We start from the raw sequence: 20,563 nt of genomic DNA, 5'->3' as shown, positions 1-20,563 counted from the left end.
TAATAATTTTAATATAAAATACATTTATTAATATAATCTAATAGGAGTTGGCATAACGTATTCCACTCAAAATATATTAAAATTTAATAGATAAAATTTAATACTTTGGCATGATACATACGAGAAAAGGAATTGCTTGATTAAAATAATTTATTTGAAACCATTAATGGCTGTGATGATGTATTTACCAAGGTTCTAACTTACAAACAAATCATAATTTCGAATTTTATTTTATTGAAAATTTTAATTTATTATTTATAAATTAAATTTTTTCACACCATTTAAAATATATTTAAAAAGTTTATAAATAATTAAAAAGCTCCCGTGCCTTGCACGGGCTATAAGCTAGTATATATAAATCAGGGACGAAGGTAGTATAACATTGATTATATTTCTAGGATTATTATTGACACACATCATATTAAAAATCTATTTTGGAAAGTCTTGAGGACTTATACAGTTTGTACGTATGGGCCGTATGGCCGTTTCTCTATGCATGATGATGGATGGATGCCACCTGCTCCCAGCGGAAAGGTGACATAATACTGATGAGAGACGTAGACTTACCTCAGTGCTCAGTCAAGTCTTTTTGTATGTGAATTTGTTTCGGTTTGTAATAAATTTTTGATATACTTACTGGGTCAAAATAAGATTAACTTGATTTCTCTTACAAAGAGTTGAGATCTACCTGATTCAGATCTAACGATTCCTTTTGCTAGGGGAAAAAATTCACAGAGGAAAAGTCCCGGACTTAAAAAAATTCTGAATTTTTTTCCGCTCTGTATATGATTTGTTTGCAAATATAAAAGAAGATTATGGAATCATTTGACTTATTTTCAAGAAATTGCTTATTGCTTATAAGTTAGAAATTATATATAATTGAAAAGTAATTTTTAATTTATGTGTTTAGATAATTTTTTTAATATTTATATTTTATTGGGTATAATAATTATTTATATAGTAATATATTATAAAAAAATTAATTATCATATATTTGTAAAATTAAATTTCAAAATAAAAACAAGTCACTGCAAAAAAATTAAAAATCTGAAATTCTCACTTATTATCAAGGTTGTAAAAATCGGAACTCGGTTCAACTCGGTTTGATTCCAGAAAAATGAGTACTCGGAACTCGGGAGAGTACTCGGAATGAGTTATCAGATAACTAATCGGGTATTTTTTTTAATTAATTTTTTCCCTCATATATATTTATATACCGATTGATAATAAAACTATCTAATAATATTAATATTTTAATAGCACACTTAAGTTCAAATAAAAGTTATTTGTCTGATAATTTTTGACATAATAATCATTCACAAGTTTTAATGATAAAACACATATGCTTTCTAATTAACGTCAATACTTTGCCAAAAAAAAGACCAAAACATATATGAATTTACGTTTAGTCTATTTTGAAATAATTTTCAAATAAAATAATAAAAAATTCAGAAGTCAAACTCGGATTTGACCTCGAGTACTCGGAGTCAAACCAAGTTTTGACCGATTTTTTAATAAATCGGTTTTGAGCCCAATTACTCGAAACTCGGATCAAACGAGGGATTAAAAACGAGTACTCGGCCGACTCGTCGATTTTTAAAACACTGCTTATCAGCAGAGGATTGACTTAGTGGGTGTTTGGGAGTGGGACTTCTGGGCTTAAAAGCTCAGAAGCCCACTTCCTTAAATCTGATAGAGCGTTTGGCAAAAAATCTGTAGGGCTTAATTGTAGGAAAAAAAGCTCAGAAAAGAAGTTACTATGTATAGCTTTTTTTTTGACTTATCTTCTTTAATCAGCTTTTCTCTAATCAGAAAAACATGTATTCTCCCGTCCTATCAGGTTTTTTATGTTACTTTTTAGCAAGCATTTTAAGGTTCAAATTTAGATTATTCATGTACAAATGATTTATTTATAAATTAATTTAAAATAATAATTTTCAGACTAACTTATAAGTTAAGTTATCCAAACACTTAAAAAATTATAAGTCATGGTATCCAAACACTTGTGATAGCTTAAAAGTCTAGATCAACTTCTCATTTTTAATCAACTTTTTTATTTTAAACAATAAGTCATTTCTTTTAAGCCCAGCCAAACGGCCCCTTAATTTTTTTTTAACTTACTACTACTACTTTTGACTCCAGGCTTTAAACTCCGCTCTCGCTTGCATCCCCTCTACGCAGTTTGAGAGAGAGAGAGAGTAAAGAGAGAAGAGAGAGAATTGAAGAGATTGAATAATCATGGATAGGACGTCACAGTCCAGATGATCAGTGTGCCTAGTGACTCCTAGTCATTATGCTGCTAATCACTTAATAATGGTGGTGTTAATTAGGCAATATTTGACAAACTTACATTAATAACGAGGATAGCATGGAAATATATAATCAATAATAATATAATATACAATGCAATAATTGTGTACTCCTATTACATAAGAAACGTAGAGGTAATGGTGATGGCACTATTTAAAAAGAGAATTAACAATCATAGGACTTGATATTAAGAAAAGAGGAAGAGAAAGCAACTAATATGGCCCCCATTCCATTTCATTTCAATAGGTCCATGATGTGATCCTCATCTCTCACTACAATATTCATTTATTAGTTTAGTTTTCATCCTGCACTCTTGCCTCTCCCCCAATTCTCTCTACCAACTATCCCAACATTATTTTATGGCCTGATCCACCAAATTCAGAGGATATGGATCGAGGCAAAGAAGTGGTGGAGGGATCGTCGAGATCCGGTGATCCCCCGCCCACCCCGAGCCGATACGAGTCACAGAAGCGACGAGACTGGAACACATTCGGCCAGTACTTGAGAAACCAAAGGCCTCCACTTTCATTGCAGCAGTGTAACAGCAACCATGTCCTGGAGTTTCTAAGATACTTGGATCAGTTCGGGAAGACTAAAGTTCATATGCAGGGATGCGTGTTTTACGGAGAGCCCGAGCCTCCCGCGCCTTGTGCGTGTCCTCTTCGACAAGCGTGGGGCAGCCTGGATGCGCTCATCGGACGTCTCAGGGCTGCCTATGAGGAGAATGGAGGATCTTCGGAGACGAATCCGTTTGCGAGCAGTGCAATTCGAGTCTACTTGAGGGAAGTGAAGGAGTGTCAAGCTAAGGCCAGGGGCATTCCTTACAAGAAGAAGAAAAAGAAGAGTAAAAGAGACGATGATTCCAGTTCCGCCTCTGCACCACACTTCTCTTGATCCATCTCTTCATTCAATTTGGTAATCCTTTTCTTCTCTTAATAAATGGGTATATATATAAAATTGATATGGATTAACTAGATCTATTTTGTTTTTTCATTGTGAAAACCCTAAATAGTAGATGAGATTGCAAGTATCTCCTTGTACAGTTCTATATTTGGATTATATAGAGTCCGTACGGTCAAATATATGAGAAATCTGAGTGTCAGAAACACCAAAACAGTACAGTGGTACCTATGGAATCTGGTTGATTTCAAATTTCACATTTACATGCCAGCATTTTCAATACGACTAGTGCAGCTTCTTTCTAGGATTCTGTGCAGATTTTTCTTGTACCCCAGTCTTGGACTCAAATATATAATCTTGCATGGTGGTATGTTAAATTATGCAACTATAAAATATTATCTTTATTAGTAATTTATTATTTCTTTAAATGAATGATGCATCATGACTCAATAATATGTGAGATTTTGTCTGTCCATTATTTCTCCCCTTGCTCTTCACATTAACATTCTGTATTTTAATGAAAAGAACATACTTTATAGATCTTGAAGAGATGTACGAGAAACCACTTGCTAATATTTAAATGGGAGTAATTAATTAGTGGAAACATCAAATCCTATTCATTTTCTTGCCCCCACTTCTCAGTTGTATATATATGTAGACCATAAATCTTTGGGAGGGCCGATCATCAGACATCCCATTTAAACTTGTCCTTCGAAATTAAGTATCAACTTGTTGACTGTCCATAATGGATTTTGTGGGCTCATTTCTTAATTGCATTCCATTGTGCCCTGATATTTTGCTTTATTTTCTGTCAAAAGTTTCTGAAACTTGTACTCCATTCCGGGGAAAAACGACATGCATCTTCGTCCTCTTTTATCTTTGCATGAATTCTACAACTTGTCCTCAAAATTAAAGAGAAGATGCAGTATGGTACGGGTTTGAGGGACATAACACAAGACTTTACATATACGAACCACTTCTGGGACTTGAGTATTCCTTATGAGATCTCTTTTCCTGCAGATCCAGCAATTATATTAGGGTTTAATGAGTGACTGTTTACATTTATATTCCGCATGTCTCGGACTTTACTTGTTAATATATTGACTCGCAGTAGAGCCGTAAATTTTATGACTCTTTTCCCTTTGTAAATGAGATGTTCAGGTTTGAGGTTTTAGTAATTTTCTACAATTGATGATGATCTGATATGAATCTACATATTATAGTAAGCTACATATATGCAAGGTAATTGATCGCCCGTTGGTTGAAACGAAACGTTATAACTGAGCGGCCAGTTTCAGTGTCGTATGACAGTCCTCGCAGTCAATGATTCACTCTTAATTATCTGGTAGTGAAGATACAAATCATACATTCATCAAATCTTTGACGTCAGTCAATGTAATCAGTGGTTTCTGTATTTCAGAATTAAAGCAATCATCAACTCATATAAATTTGCTTCCTCATTCTTAATCGTCTCTCAAATACTCACACGAATCCTACCACCTAGTTTATGTATACCTGCAGATGGGTCATAGCTAGTTTAATTTGCTTCTTCTAAATCCTCCTCGTATATTTTGTCTTATCACTTGCTCTTTAATTGCAAAGCTATAGTACTACTTGCGATCTTTAGTTTATATATTTTGGTGTGTCGATATTATGTACTCTATACGCTCTTGCTGTTTAGTCTATACATTATTCGGCCTCCATGGTTTCTGCCTTCCATTAACTAGCTAATGCTGCCTTGGTTATATATCCAAATGATCATATGTATTAATTAATGACAATCAAGATACCTTCTAAAGACCGATCGACTTTAGTTCATTACATTTGATTAGACTGGATTTCAACATCCTAGCTATCATATTGCCAACACGCACAAGTTCTTATCCATCGAGATAGTAAGAAATGATCTCTGTCAAATATATGTAGCTAGGCTAGCTGCTTGTGGATATATATATCTTGACACCATAATACATCGTTTGTTATTATCACGCCTATTTTATTAGTTGCTTGCACAATCTTTAGCTACACGGTCTGTGTGTGTTTCGTAAATGATAAAATGTGATCATTTATAATTTGATATATGCATGACCTGGGTGCAGGAGAATGCACCAAGTGATCTGAGAGAGGGTCGAAAGGGATGATTGCTCTATTCAATCAAGTTGCTGTAATATTGCTGATGATTCAGGTCTGGATGCTGCTTTTTCAGTACGTTTGTTAGTATAAATAATCCGAGCTTTCCGTGGAAGTACATATATGTCGTCTGTTGTGCTGTTAAATGATATTAATTCATGACTACTCTTCATTTGTTTTCGCAACCTTCTGGAAATTTATCTAGCTACCTGGATCATAGACTCTTGAGTCTTGATGTAAGTAATGTCTCGGTTCCTCCGTACATGCATAATTTCCTTCTCATATATACATTTTACAGCCGGCACACCCCTAAAAAAATGGGATCCAATACACATTTAAAGAACTTCAAAAAACCCAATATATAGTATGATTAGTGGAGTACATGCTACTAATACTTGCATAAATTACACAAAGGAGTGCTTCAAAAAAGCACCACCTATATAGGCACCAAAGCCAGGAGAGAAAGCATCACCAAACTTTGGAAGATAAATTAATTAAGCAGCTAGACGACCCTATTCTTAATTTGTTCTCAGAAACATATTGGAAACATTATCAGCATATATGATTGTCGACCTTAGTCAGGACTTGCATTTTGCTTAATATATGTTTTATCAATTCTTGGAGTAACTAAAAATCAAATGTGTATCATCGTTTTCCATTGGTGTCAAAATTGAAAATAATTAGCTAGGGTTCTACAATAAAGACTACACCCCCAAGTAATCTTTGACATTTATACAGTCCTAAACCTGCAGTACTGAGTTATAGTTTACATAAACTGTCATTTCATGGGAGACTATAGTGTTTTATAAGAAAAATGTTGTAAAAACATATTATTCTATAAATTGTATTCAACAAATACTACTATTTCTTTGAAATCTTCAAAATCATACCTATTTAGAAAGGAAAACAATAAAATCATAAAGGTTGTAGAAAGAACGTTGCAAGCCATATGTTTATTCAAAATCATAAAGGTCTTATAAAATTACTTAAATTATAATCATTTCAAAATAATTAAACACAGAAGTTTGGAAACATTAACAAAAATGAAAAATGATCTTAGTAGTCTTTAAATATCATAAATAAATTAAGTTTGATGAATAGATTCCAGATTTTTGTGGTCGATTTGATTATTTGTAAAGAGAAAAGAGCTTTGATGAAAAATTGAAAAGAAATGAATCAATAAATATTGTCTTATGTTTTCAAAAAAAAAAATATTGTCTTATAATTAAATTGGATATTCGTAGACGGTTGTAAAAATATAAAATTGTTAGTTTAAAATAGAGTGAGGAAGTAAAAATATACTTTTCAATTAATTTCGGATTTCGATGATTTTTGAAGATTCGGAAAACACTTTCAATTATTCATAACGTTCAAATTTTATTTCGAAGCTAGAATTAATTAAAACCTACTTCAATTGAATTTAAAACTAAAAAAAATGAGTTGTAGACATTATTTCGAAATATTTCAAAACATAATATGAGTAAACAATTTGAACGAAAATTATTGGCGATTGAAAGAGTTTTCCAAATCATCAAAAATCATCGAAATCTGAAACTGATTGAATATATCACGAATTTTTACGAGATCTCTAATTTTTGTAATTTATTAAACAATTAAAAAAACATTTCAATAATTTTGAATTTTATTGTTTTACAAGGATCTTTTCGTTCTCTACAACTTTCGTTCTTTAAGATTTTTTAAAAAATATCGTTTAGAGTGTTAAAAAAATTAAATAAATTTTGGTTAAAATTAATTTTGTGAAATTTCCCAAACTACCCGAGACTTTTACCTTAACAGTCAAAATTAACAGAAGGGGTGCAAAGTGACGTGTCAGACGAACAACGAGGTGTAAAATACAATTATATAAAAGTATTGATCATAAAATGTTTTTTCGAAAATCCAGTAGGTGGTGTTTTTACAATTAAATCTTAATATAATTTTTGTAGATCGTCGCAACGTGCGGCTTCTCAACTAGTTTTAACAAGAAAGATTCGACTTAGATACAACATTATCACCGGTAGATAATTTCATAATAATTCATCAAATTTTCAAAATAGATTATAAAAATACATCATCAAATAAGTTCTTTTTCTAGAATAAGTTGATTAATGAATTAAGAGATAGTTTTTTTTTTTGACAGAAAATTAAAAGATAGTTTTAGTTGTGTCAAAAAACGTTTGATTAGCGGCAATAATCATGACGGCCCAAGTGTTGTTTCTGGCAAATATGTTGTCACAGTTCATCAACACTATCAAGTATCAACCCATAATACACGCACCCAAAATAACACACGGCAAATTCCTAATCCCATTCGATGCTCTGTCGAAGATTCTACACAATTTTTGTCCGTACCAACACCTACCCATCAATTAAACACCACAAATTCACAACCCCATTTGCTTTTCTTGATGTAAAACCCCTCAATTTCAAACCCTATGTCCCCAATTCTCTGACCCAGAAGTCTGTTTCATCAATTTGCAGTATGAGTGGTTCCCGGAGACCGGTATCTGTTCCGATTCCCGATGTTGAGAAAGCTGATAAACTCGAATTGTATCGAGCCCTCGAATCCTCACTAGGTACTCCTTTTAGTTCTCAACCATTTTTACCAAACCCTAGTCCTTTGATTATAGTCATTAGTGGTCCTAGTGGTGTTGGTAAAGATGCTGTCATTAAAAGATTGAGACAAGTGAGGCAGAATTTGCATTTTGTTGTTACAGCAACTAGTAGAGATATGAGACCGGGTGAAATTGATGGGAAAGATTACTTCTTTGTGAGTAAAGATGAGTTTTTGAGAATGGTTGAGAGGAATGAGCTTTTGGAATATGCGTTAGTGTATGGGGATTATAAGGGGATTCCGAAACAGCAGATTCGGGATTATATGGCTCAAGGGTGTGATATTGTGTTGAGGGTTGATATTCAAGGGGCGGAAACGTTGAGAAGGATTCTTGGGAATTCTGCTGTGTTTGTGTTTCTTGTGGCCGAAAGTGAGTCTGCTTTGGTGCAGAGGTTAATTGGTAGGAAGACTGAGACGAAGGAGACATTGCTTGTGAGGATTGCTACTGCTCGTGAGGAGGTCAAGCATGTTAAGAGATTTGATTATGTTGTTGTGAATGCGGAAGGTGAGCTGGAAAATTCGGTCAAGCTGGTGGAGTCGATCATTGATGCAGAAAAGGCTAAAGTGCAGCAGAGGAGGGTCAATATCTAGGCATGACTGCTTATTTTTAGTTGATTACGGTGAGTGTATGTTCTGGACTTTATAACAATTAAAATATCTTTTTTAATGAAATTTTGAATCTATATGGACATCTTAGCGTTACTTGTATGGCACATGATCCACGGTTTTGACATGTTTGAAATAAATGGGGAGTTCTATTAAGAAAGCACTTGGGTTGGTGTTATTTTTGAGAATGCGGATCACTTTGTAATTGCCTGCACAAATTTTGAAACAATTCTGTGACTTCTAATTCACCAAATGCCATATCCCACCGTCACGTGATTAGATATCTCATAGATTTTGTTTTTATGAAGAAATCCTTCGCAGTTTACAGAAGTTGTCATCTTAAGTTCCCATTATGTCTTTCATTTCTAACATGTTAATGTCTTTGATTTACTTGATGTTTTATAAGTTTAGACGTTCAGTTATAGTGTTTGTCTGTATTGAAATTTGATTGTACTAGTTATCGGCTGGATTTGATGTTTGTTGGGGCTTGCTCATTTGTTTACTATTGAAAATGTCTCATATTAATAGGAACAAATATCTTTCTAGAATGTGAAGTTCCTTAATTTTGGATAGTTTCTGGCTATTTGGTTAAAATGAAATGACAGAATTTTTCAAGGATTTTTTGGTTTGGTGGATACTGTCCGCCATGAAGATAAGCTTTAGGTTTCTACTTGGGTCTATCGTTCCCAAAGCTTTTGAAAGTTTATCGTTCTTAGATTTAACTATAAATTGTAGCTTTTTTTTAGTATGATGATTAGTTTCCATCTTTCTTGTATACTCAGTTTTCCTCCGCCTTAAGTAAGGGGTCTAAGTAAATTGAATGAAGACCACTGTCTCCTTTCTAAAATGAAAAGAGAGTTTGATCTTGAATGTATACATTAATTTGACATGTTTGGTTACTGTGGTTAGAGGTTTGCATCCCCTCGCTTTGCTTTGCCAGAAGTGCATGCACTTAGCTGAAGAGCAGGCATGAGGTGAGGTGCTCCTTACGCACACCTTAGCTGAAGAGCAGGCATGAGGTGAGGCGCTCCTTATTTAAGTGAGGTGAAATAGCCTTGTGAGTATTATTAGGATTATAATAGGATTCACCTGTGATTTGTGTTTTGTGACAAAATAGAAATAAAAAGCTTTGATTTGGGTTTTAGAACAAAACCAAATCCCATCCACTGATTAACATGCGAATGCGACCAACATATGAATAAAGAAAACTCCAATTGGTAAAAACTATGACAAACATGTCCCAGAAGGATACAAAACAAGGAGTTTCAGTAGGATACTAGGATCTATATTATGTATATAGTCATGGACGACTACTCTTTATTATTATTTTCCAAAACTGTCAGTGTGCACAGACTGTTGTGGGATTATGTATACATTGATTCAGATTAATTGGTACATAATTTAACATTTTGTGAATGACACACAATTAATGCAAGTCTGGTAATATCTTTATGCAAGTATTATTTTTTTTTTGACAATGCAGGCTTATATAGTTATATGCCTTACAACTTAATATCTATTCTAATAATTCTCGGGGTGAGCCAGAGTCGAACCCGGGTGTCCCGGGTCAACAGAGGATAAACCCACCACTGGGCTATCCGATCGTGCTCTTATACAAGTATTATTGTGATTCTCTGAAACTTAAGGAGTTGCATACGATTACTTACTGTTGAGGAGTAGATACTCCCTCCTAAAGTAATTTTTATATTATTTCCCTCTCCCCATGTATTTAATAGTTAATATTAATGATCTTTTTTATGTTTCTTTAATAATCTTATTAAAGAAACTGTGTAACCTTTTAAATAGTTAGAGATCTAATTTATCTACTCTCTCCATTTCATTTAGATTTTGTTAAATAAAAATTATTCTAAATTAGTTGTCCATCTCTTGTTTAAGTGTATATTTATAACAAGTTTCCAAAATTATCCCTTCTTAATTGTCATTGTCATTATATCCTTCTACTACAATAAGTCAATATAATAAATGTGGGTAGATATGAAAAAATTATAAGCATTTTAATCTTCTTAATATGTGCTTATTTAGTGCGGTCCATCTACATTAAATTGTTTAATCTTAGCTGTAAGTGTCATCAATCTAAAGGTTTAGAAGCTGTTTGCCGGATAACATGTGGTACGAAACCGATCTCAAATATATGTATGTTTTATGGAGAGGAGACTTTTAGTATAACGCACAAAAATATTGCATTTCTTCGAGTAAAGGGGGAGTTTTTGTTGCTGATTTAAAGCGTAAAACTGCAGAATATGATTTAGTGTGTGGTAATCGTAAGGAAAAACTGGAGTAGTGTATTGACTACTGAGGGTTAATATTCAGGGGGGAGATAAATTGAGAAATTCTTCGGGATTTGAATGTGTTTCATTTGAACAAGACTGAACCTACTCTTGTGCAGAGTTCGATTGGTAAATAGAGACGATTTTATGTGAGGTTTGCTACTGCTGGCTAGGTGGTGAAGCATGTTATTAGATCTCATTTATGTCGTTAGGAATGCTGATGGGACTTTGTAAAATTTTGTTAAGCTGGTGGAGTCTTGTTGATGTGGAGAAAGGCTTCGTGTATACAGGTGGCTCATGTGTTATTTGATTACGCTCAGCAGTTGATAAGAAGAGTGTTGTAATCAAATTATCTTTAGAGTGAGAATGAACATGAAGAAAAACGTATCGAGGTAATTCTTTCATCAAAATTTAATACAAGCACGGCCTTATTATATGATCCATTAGTCAGAATGGATTTTGTCTGATCGAATTTGATGAACTCAATTACAATAGTCACTATTCTCTCCAGCCTTTTAGATGGATATATTTGAGTTTGACGTTCTCAATTCTGAATTCCCATACGAGGCCTCAATGATTCCCACTTGGATAATTGTATTAATTTAATACAGGCACGACCCCTTTATCTTCGTTTTCTCGGTCTCGAAATTAGCAAAGAAAAAACTGGGTTAACGAGAGTGACCCAGCCAAAGCTGAGTCATGGCACCACAAATATAAAGACCATGGGACCAAGTTAAATTGCAACCACAAAGAAGAAGCTTGCAATAAATGTATATAACAAACTTTCACTCAAGGGGTGATGATAAAGAACATCTTCTCCGAGTGAGTGCGGTGGATCCAGAGAGACGTGATCTTTTTTACACAGAGCTGTGAACACTTGACACATCTATGTGTACTTGATATGTGTGGTGCTGGATAGCTACACCACAACCAAACAAACTAGCAATGACTTATCTTCGAACTGCATTATCCTATCCTGTACTTGGAGCTGGAGGAGAAAAATGAAAAGGTATTATCCTACTCCCTCAGTTTTTTTAGGGTATTGCTAAATACAGATGAAAAGGTATTATCCTACTCCCTCAGTTTTTTTAGGGTATTACTAAATATAGTTCATTTTTACTTTTTTTAGGGTATTGCTAAATACAGTTCATTTTTACTTTGTGCAGTTCGTAGAAATTACAGAGATTTCAAGTATAACCCTTAACTTATTAATTGTATTCAACCCTAATAAATACGTTTGTGATTCTCAGGTAATGATATCAGGCGTACGTGTATATTTGTAGCATTTGTTAGCACTCACACTTCAAACACCTTCTTACTTTCTTATTTTTTTTAACTTTTAAGATGCTTAGATTTTAACTCGAAAACATATATTCTCTTCAGAGAAAAATTATAAAATATATATAGAGTAAGAAACTGTTAACTTTTTAAAATTTTATGTTATTCAGATTTTAGTCCATCCCAATTATCAGTTCGACAGTATAGTTTCAAAATTTTAAATTGTTTTGATTAAATGAGAATGAACAAAATAAAAAATAAAATAAACACGTCAATAAAAATTTAAAGAGATGGATGAAATTATATATAAAGTCAAATATTTTAGTGATAAAATTACATATAAAGTCAAATAAAATTATATGAATAAATATTAAATATATAAATTATCTTTCTAAATTTTAATACATATTAAAGATTCTAGACCAGCTAAAGGTTATATTATAAAAAATATCAAGTATTTTTTATTTTAACTAAAATATTATATCAAACGCTAGTATTATTTTTTTAATATTAAAAATCAAGTATTTTCTATTTGACTGAAATATTTATATCGAACACTAGTGTTAACTTTTTAATATTTTATGTATTGGGATTTTAGCCAATTACAGCCATAATGACTTTTTGCCACTGGACTCGTAGTGAAGTTTCAAAATTTTAACTTGTTTTGATTAAATGAGAATGAACAAAGTAAAAAAAACTTCCACATCGACAAAAATTAAAAAAATGAATAAAATTATATTTAAAATCACATATTTTAGTAATAAAATTATATATATAGTCAAATAAAATTATATGAATAAATATTATATATATATATATATATTTAAATTATCTTTCTAAATTCTTAATACATATTAAAGGTTCTAGGCCAGTTTAAAGTTATAATATAAAAAAATTAAATATCATCTAATATAACCTCAAAATTTTAAGTTATTTAAATTAAAGTTGAGAATGAATAAGTAATGTTTAAACAAAAAATAATAAAAAAATAAATCAACATATATTGATAAAATATTAGTAGACACTTACATAATATATTGATCGAAATAAATAAATAAATATATTACTTAGTTGGCGCATGAATGTGTTTATTGCATTCATCTACCCTGTTCACTCGCACAAAAGACTAGGGCTAAATTTAATTCCGTAGCTACACAAAACCTTAGGAAGGACATATTTGTAATATCTGTGAACTGCACAAAGTAAAAGTGAACTGTATTTAGCAACTATGTTTTTTTAAAGAAGCAAAACAATCCGGTGGAAAGCCCCAACCCCTTCAATTTTCCTTTATTCTCGTTAATTTCTTTTCAATGAAACCCAATCTTTTGGGTGTTTGTGTGTCTCTCCTCTTGGAGTGTGTGTCTTGTATCTCCTTTTGGAGTGTTTTGTTATGTTTTTGTCTAGTTGTGATTGGGTTCATTCGGTGTTGGATCTATTAAGAACGAGTTTATTGATATTTTTGGTGATCTGCAAAGACTGTATTGATTCTGAGACGGTGGTGATTATTGCAAGAGCTCACCTTTCACAATCAAAGATTGTTCATTCTTCACGGGGTTACACTTTCGGCATGTCTATAGCTGGTATCCGGCATGTAGATAGCTGGGGTGCCTTCAGCATGTCTATAGCTGGTGTCCGGCATGTAGATAGTTGTGGTGCCGTTTTTCCAATCTCAATTCATGCGATTGGTGTTTCTGAACATTGGGCTAACAATGGGTTTTACGTGATATGGTCAATTGCGATAGTACTATTTCCAGAGATGTTGGTGCAGTTTGGATCACTTGGGTTGTCTTTGATTTCGTTTTTAGTTTCAAGAATTTTTAAATTTTATGTGTTAAACGATCAGGAAACAAATCATCTAATTGTTTTTAGTATGTTATTTGTTTTACCACCTGGTTGTATCGGCAGTTGGGGATTTGTCCGGCTGTATTATATTCAAGTTAAATCTTCTTGCATTTGTCAAAAAAAGAAGCAAAACAATAATTTTAGTTTATGAACCAAACTCAAATAAGTTTTTATTCATGGGATGAGTTGTTTGCAAATAATATTTTTATTAACGAACAAAATTTAAATAATTTTTTTTTTATCTTGACTGAAACTTGAACTTGAATTCAAGTTTGTTTCTCACGTGTTCAATATTATTTTTATTTATAAAACTTGGTAATGGAAAGAATTTTTTTATTTTTTTTGTTCTTTCTTCATGTTGGCAATGGTAAGTTTTATACTGTTGAAATAATGCAAATCCGAACAACTTGACTCTAATATCATTTATAACATTTCAAATTGACAACCAGATGTATTAAGAGTCCAAATACTCTTTACTAATTAATATGAGCCGTTACAAGCAAATTATAATATTCCCTTAATAACAAATTAAAATAATAATTCAAATATGAATTTATAACATTATAATTTATATTTTTAAAATAAAAATCAAGAAATTATAAAAACTTTTCATAAATTAAAGGTTTTATGTGTTAAATATATAGGTGGAGAAGGAGAACATTATGAGATGTGGCCACTTGAGATGAAATTACTGTCATGGTACCACGGCTTTGTACATGCTATGCATATAGGCCAAAAATTCTTTGGATTATTATCCCCACTTTCCAAGCTTAAACGTCCAAAGCAGAAGTGTATAAAGGATTTTAAAGGGTCCAGAGTCAGCCAAACATCAATTTCCTTGCTTCATTTGTGAGATGCAGTAATTTAGATAGTCTTTGGTTCTCAAGATAAATCTATTATACAGTAGATTAACTATTTAATAGAAGATTCAATGATTATTAGTAGAAATAATCAAGTTATACAGTGATAATTAAATTATAGATAAACCTACATTCAATTAAAATTGTATAGTATAGATTATTCAATATTTGATGCTACACTCTCTAATACTTATAATAAATCAGTCAGTCTATGTGCATTTTGGATTTCAGAATGAAAAAGAATATATATTCGACTTATAAAAATTAAGTTTGTTCCCATTAAAAACCCATTTTTAGAAAATAAGCATAGTTGAATCTCAATCAAATAATAATCAATAAAATAATATCCTCACTGAATTAATAATTTTTTCTAACTTGACATAATATAGAAAATGTATTTTTTTTTCTCGATAAAATAATAAACTCGATAAATTTTTTTTTATTGATCTCAACGTAATATTTGCATTTTGACTGCAATCGATCTTCATCTCGTAGCTAGGCAACCGAAGAAATAAAAAAGAAGCAGTAGATTGTGAGAAGCTGATGAGGCAGATAAAACGAAGATGACGAATGGAAAGTGAGCACATAGGAGGATATTGTGGATATTTCTATCATAATCGACCATTCAATTACGCAATAGGCCAAATATCTACATAATCTCTTTATTCTGGATGAAAAATTGCACTATTGTCCCTCCCTCCTGCATTTCTTAATCAATCAACTACATTTCAAATCCTTGCGGGTCCAACCATATCAACACCCTAATCCAGAAATCTCATTCTTCCTGATAAGTCAGGAACAATATGTCTCAAATGTCTAGCCACAACACAGATGCATGCACCGCAAGTCTCAAAGCCTATATACATAAGGGTTCTAAAGGTTAAAACAATTTAAATATATAGTTATAAGTTACAAATCCGAGTACTTATTCGACTTTTTGAGAGTATTTGTCTGAGACTGAGTACTTAGGTGGTGTTTGAGTAATACTTATAAGCCTGATTTTTGAGTTTATAAATTAAAAACATTTATTCGTATCGTTTATGTAATAAGTCACGAAACACTTAAAAAAAAGCTGAGAATGCTAGCTTTTGTTTCACGACTTCACTTATTTCTCAAACACTTTAATCTTTTATAAGTCTTAACTTGCTTCTAATTTCTACCTCACGCCTTTACTCTAAGCAAGAATCACTTATTTTAAATTCAAACGGCCCTTTAGATTTTCAAGCATATGTCCGAGTCCATTGATTTTTACTAACACTTTGAATCCCGACAAACGATTAATGATATTTTGTATATCTTCTCTTTCTAATTAGATTTACATTTTTAAAAAATCACATATTTTAAGAAAAATTAATGTTTATAAATTAATTACAATAAATAACTTATAATATGTGGAATGAAATTGATCTAGAAAATATAAATAATAAATAAAGTATATGTGAAGTAGACTTGATTTCGGGAATACTATAATTTAACATTGAAAGCTGAAGTAAACAATTAAACTGAAACGAATTTTATTTTAAAAGTGAACATATAAACTGAAATGGATGGAATATTTTAAATTATTTATATTAAGAATTTGAGAATTTTGTTCTAAAAAACATCTTTAAAAGGAAAGGAAAGACAGATTGTCATTGTAATTGTGTGATACAAAAACAGTATTAACATATGAAATACCGGTAATGACCTTGTTTTACTTGGTAAAGAAAGAAAACAAACAAGTTGAAGGGTATGGGATGCTAACTGTATCCTGATTAATTAAGAGTAATACTTGCTTTATGCTATTCTCATCTCATCACTTTTCATTTTATCTGCTTTAGTGGTGGATGAGAACATACTGAGAAGTTATATATTACTAACCTCCTCAGCTGAAAAAGAATAATATGATCTAAAGATTTTTGATATGGTAACAACTTAAGCTTATTTCGTGCTTCTTGGCAACCAAAAACAAAAACAAAAACGAGGATACATCCTAATCCAGTTTTTTTTTCCACAAAATACTAAATAGTAAGATAAAAGTATAATTTGTCAAGGCAAAGTAATATCGCATAAATAATTCTGTTCATCTATAATTTTGTCAATTTTTCAGTTGTTGTTAGTCGACATTTTCGGAATTTTTATATTATGATTTTAAAATTTCATCATCTAAAATATTTATTTTTTATTTGTATTTCCAATACTGTGAAGATGGATAATAGATTTAAGCAAAAACTTTATTACCTCAATATTTGATATTTCGATATAACCTATAAGTGAATATATATTTCAAATAAAAAATTTAGCGGGGAAAAGCAAATCTATTAAAAGAGAAAAAAAAAGAAATAAGCATAGTACACCCTCTGTTTTTTATATATAAATCGTTTGACTTTTTTGCACATATTTTTAAGCCTTTTGACCACATGCTAAAAATGATTATTTTTAAAATTTGTTTTTTGAATAAAAATATATGATTGATATTATTATCCAGTAAAAGAAAATTTCAAAAAAAAATGATTTTATGCATGCGTTTAAAAAACTTAAAAATACATGCAAAAAGTCTATATTTCAAAACGGAGGGAGTACTGGAGAGATGCAATAATTTTGGTGAATAAAATACTACTCCCTTCATCCCAATTTAGATGAGCCTTTTACTCATTTCACACATATTAAGGAGTATTAAATGATTGTTCATTTTTCCATCTTTACCCATATTTATTGTGTTGATTTCTTTTGTATATTAGCTAGTAGTACATTGGAAATGATAAATAAGAGAGGGTGAGATTGGAAAATTGTTGCTAAATATGCATTGAAAAGTGAGAGGTTCAATTATTTTGGGATAAAAAAAATTCTCAAAAGGATCATCTAATTTGGGATGGAGGGAGTACTACTAAACAAAACGACCCCAAAATTCGAGAAAATTGAATGTATCACGTGCTACACATGTGCATTGATGATCACTCTCGCACACAGAGTCCCCACAGTAGAGACCATACATATCTCATTTCACCCAATCCACCATTGTTACTCTACACAACCCCCGCCCTCTCTCTACACACACACACACACACACACCCATTCCTCTTCTCTATCTATGTAAAACTTTGTTAATGATGGCCGCAGAAGCGTACGCAACCACGCTCAACGACCTCCCCGACGTAATCCTATCCAACATCATCGCCACAGTCTCGGACACACGTAGCCGCAATTCAACCTCGTTGGTGTGTCGGAAATGGCTCCACCTGGAACGCTCGACTCGCACACGGCTCACACTTCGAGGCAACGCTCGTGATCTGTTCATGGTCCCGTCGTGCTTTCGATCTGTGACCCATCTCGATATCTCGCTGTTATCTCCATGGGGTCATTCTCTTCTATCGATTTCATCCTACTCTGATGATCCTGTGCTTATTGCTCATTTATTAAGGCAGGCTTTTCCGTTGATTAGTTCGCTTACTGTTTATGCGCGCACGCCCTCAACGCTTGAGCTCTTGTTGCCTCACTGGCCGAGAATTAGGGAGATTAAGCTTGTGAGATGGCATCAGAGGCCTCAGTTGCCATCTGGGTCTGATTTTGTGCCGGTTTTTGAGAATCTTGTGGGTCTCGAGAGGCTTGATTTGTCGAGTTTTTATTGCTGGACTGAGGATCTTGTTCCGGCTCTTGAGGCTTATCCGGGTATTGGGTTGGGCTTGAAGTGTCTAAATTTGATGAATCCGTCGTTTTCGGAGGGGTTTAAGGGTCAGGAAGTGGAGGATATTACGAAAGCTTGTCCGAATTTGAGGGAGTTGTGTGTTGCGTGTATGTTTGATCCGAGATACATAGGGTTTGTTGGGGATCAGAGTTTGTTAGCGGTGGCTGCTAATTGTCCTAATCTTGAGAGGTTGTGTCTTTCGGATACGACAGCTTTGTTGAATGTTAGGGCGGATCCGAATGAGGATGGTGTGGGTAATGAGGATGCGAGGATTGGCGTGGGGACATTGATTGAGGTGTTCTCGGGTCTTCCATTGTTGGAGGAGTTTACTTTAGATGTTTGTAATAATGTTAGAGAGAGTGGGCCTGCGTTTGAGATGCTTCATAAGAAATGTCCCAGGTTGAGGAAGCTGAAGTTGGGTCAGTTTCAGGGGATTTGTATGCCTGTTGAGTCAAAGTTGGATGGGATTGCGCTTTGTGAAGGGCTTCAGGAGTTGTCGATTAGGAATGTGGCTGACTTGACGGATTTTGGATTGATTGCTATTGCTAGGGGGTGTTCGAGGTTGGTCAAGTTTCATGTACAGGGTTGTAAAAAGATTACTGTGAAAGGGATGGGGACTTTGGCTTCTTTGCTTCAACGGACATTGATCGATGTCAAGATCTCTAGCTGCAAGAATTTAGGTGCTATGTCTTCATTAAAAGCTTTGAAACCAATCCAAGACAGGATTTTGAGACTGCACATTGATTGTGTTTGGGATAGTGTTGAGCAATTAGAGGATCTAGATAGGACTGAGTTTAACTTTGATCTTAATAGGTTGGATGAGGGTTCCTTCTCCGGTCATTCTGCTGAATTTAATAACTATTACAGTGATCCAGCTAGTGAAGAGCCTCATGGCAAAAGGAAAAAGTGCAAGTACTTGTATGATCAGCAGTATTGTAGCTATGATCAAATAGGTGGTGTTTGCAATGGCAATGGTTATTATGGTAAAACTTGGGATAGGCTGCAGAACCTTTCTCTCTGGATATCTGTTGGGGAGCTCTTGACCCCATTAGTGGAAGCAGGTCTTGAAAACTGTCCCAATTTGGAGGAAATACACATCAAAGTTGAGGGAGACTGCAGGGACTGGTCCAAACCATCGAGCCGGGAATTTGGATTGCACACTCTTGTTCAGTACCCTAAGCTGACAAAGATGCATTTGGATTGTGGAGACATGCTAGGTTTTGCGCACACTGCACCATCTGGACACATGGACTTGAGCCTCTGGGAACGATTTTATTTATATGGAATCGGAGGATTGAGTAGTCTCACCGAGCTTGATTATTGGCCACCACAGGATAGGGATGTTAATCAAAGGAGTCTCTCCCTACCAGCAGCTGGATTGCTTCAACAGTGCCTTAGGCTTAGGAAGCTATTTATCCACGGGACAGCTCATGAACATTTTATGAACTTCCTACTCAGAATACCAGACTTGAGGGATGTTCAACTTAGAGAAGATTATTATCCAGCTCCTGAAAACGATATGAGTACAGAGATGAGAGCAGATTCTTGCAGTCGTTTTGAAGATGCACTGAATGGACGTCAAATATCTGATTGAGACTAACACCATATTTGGATATAAGCAAGTTTGAAGTGGAATTTGAGTTTCAGAGGTTTATCCAGTTACAATTTTGTAATATTATTCATGTCAATCTCCTGTTTCATTGAGACTGCATGTGAAAACAGTTGAATGTTTTAAATAAATTGTCCTAAATATTATATACAGTACTTACTGCTTCCCTAGTAGTAACTTTTTTAGAAGCTAAAACCAAGACAAAATTTTCACAGGCGTTGTGCCTGGAATCAGAATGCAAAACATGCCATGTTTTGAAATACAACAGACACTTAAGTATGCTCACAATTTGGGGAGCTCTTGGGGTTCTCCCAGCAATCTAAATCAAGGGCATTAAGGCATGGATTTGTTGTCCAAAAAGATATATCTTCATTTTGTGGGAATAAATTTGTGCAGACTTTTAGAAAGTCATCTATCCTTCAGTAAAATGACAACTATTAGTAAGTATTAACACACACTAAT

At 33.2% G+C, this 20,563-nt stretch overlaps 3 protein-coding genes across 3 annotated transcripts; all 3 read left to right on the top strand.

Moving 5' to 3' along the window:
* The first annotated feature begins 2,586 nt into the window (after positions 1-2,586).
* LOC108224733 (protein LIGHT-DEPENDENT SHORT HYPOCOTYLS 10) lies at positions 2,587-3,225 on the top strand. Its single transcript, XM_017399444.2, has one exon. It carries the CDS (start codon positions 2,698-2,700, stop codon positions 3,202-3,204), a length of 507 nt encoding a protein of 168 aa, XP_017254933.1. The 5' UTR covers positions 2,587-2,697; the 3' UTR covers positions 3,205-3,225.
* A 4,327-nt stretch (positions 3,226-7,552) lies between these two features.
* Positions 7,553-8,725, top strand: LOC108224736 (guanylate kinase 2, chloroplastic/mitochondrial). Its single transcript, XM_017399450.2, has one exon. It carries the CDS (start codon positions 7,655-7,657, stop codon positions 8,543-8,545), a length of 891 nt encoding a protein of 296 aa, XP_017254939.1. The 5' UTR covers positions 7,553-7,654; the 3' UTR covers positions 8,546-8,725.
* Positions 8,726-17,761: 9,036 nt separating this feature from the next.
* LOC108228059 (F-box/LRR-repeat MAX2 homolog A) lies at positions 17,762-20,253 on the top strand. Its single transcript, XM_017403535.2, has one exon. It carries the CDS (start codon positions 17,915-17,917, stop codon positions 20,084-20,086), a length of 2,172 nt encoding a protein of 723 aa, XP_017259024.1. The 5' UTR covers positions 17,762-17,914; the 3' UTR covers positions 20,087-20,253.
* The last annotated feature ends 310 nt before the right edge of the window (positions 20,254-20,563 follow it).

This window comes from Daucus carota, chromosome 6 (assembly GCF_001625215.2).
Source record: "Daucus carota subsp. sativus chromosome 6, DH1 v3.0, whole genome shotgun sequence".
Classification (NCBI taxonomy): Eukaryota; Viridiplantae; Streptophyta; class Magnoliopsida; order Apiales; family Apiaceae; genus Daucus; species Daucus carota.
The sequence above is the reverse complement of the archived record's forward strand: the minus strand, read 5'-3'. Positions and strand labels throughout refer to the sequence as shown.

Coding starts and splice junctions, on each gene's coding strand:
- LOC108224733 (XM_017399444.2), top strand. CDS start 2,698: ATGGATCGAGGCAAAGAAGTGGTGGAGGGATCGTCGAGATCCGGTGAT.
- LOC108228059 (XM_017403535.2), top strand. CDS start 17,915: ATGATGGCCGCAGAAGCGTACGCAACCACGCTCAACGACCTCCCCGAC.
- LOC108224736 (XM_017399450.2), top strand. CDS start 7,655: ATGCTCTGTCGAAGATTCTACACAATTTTTGTCCGTACCAACACCTAC.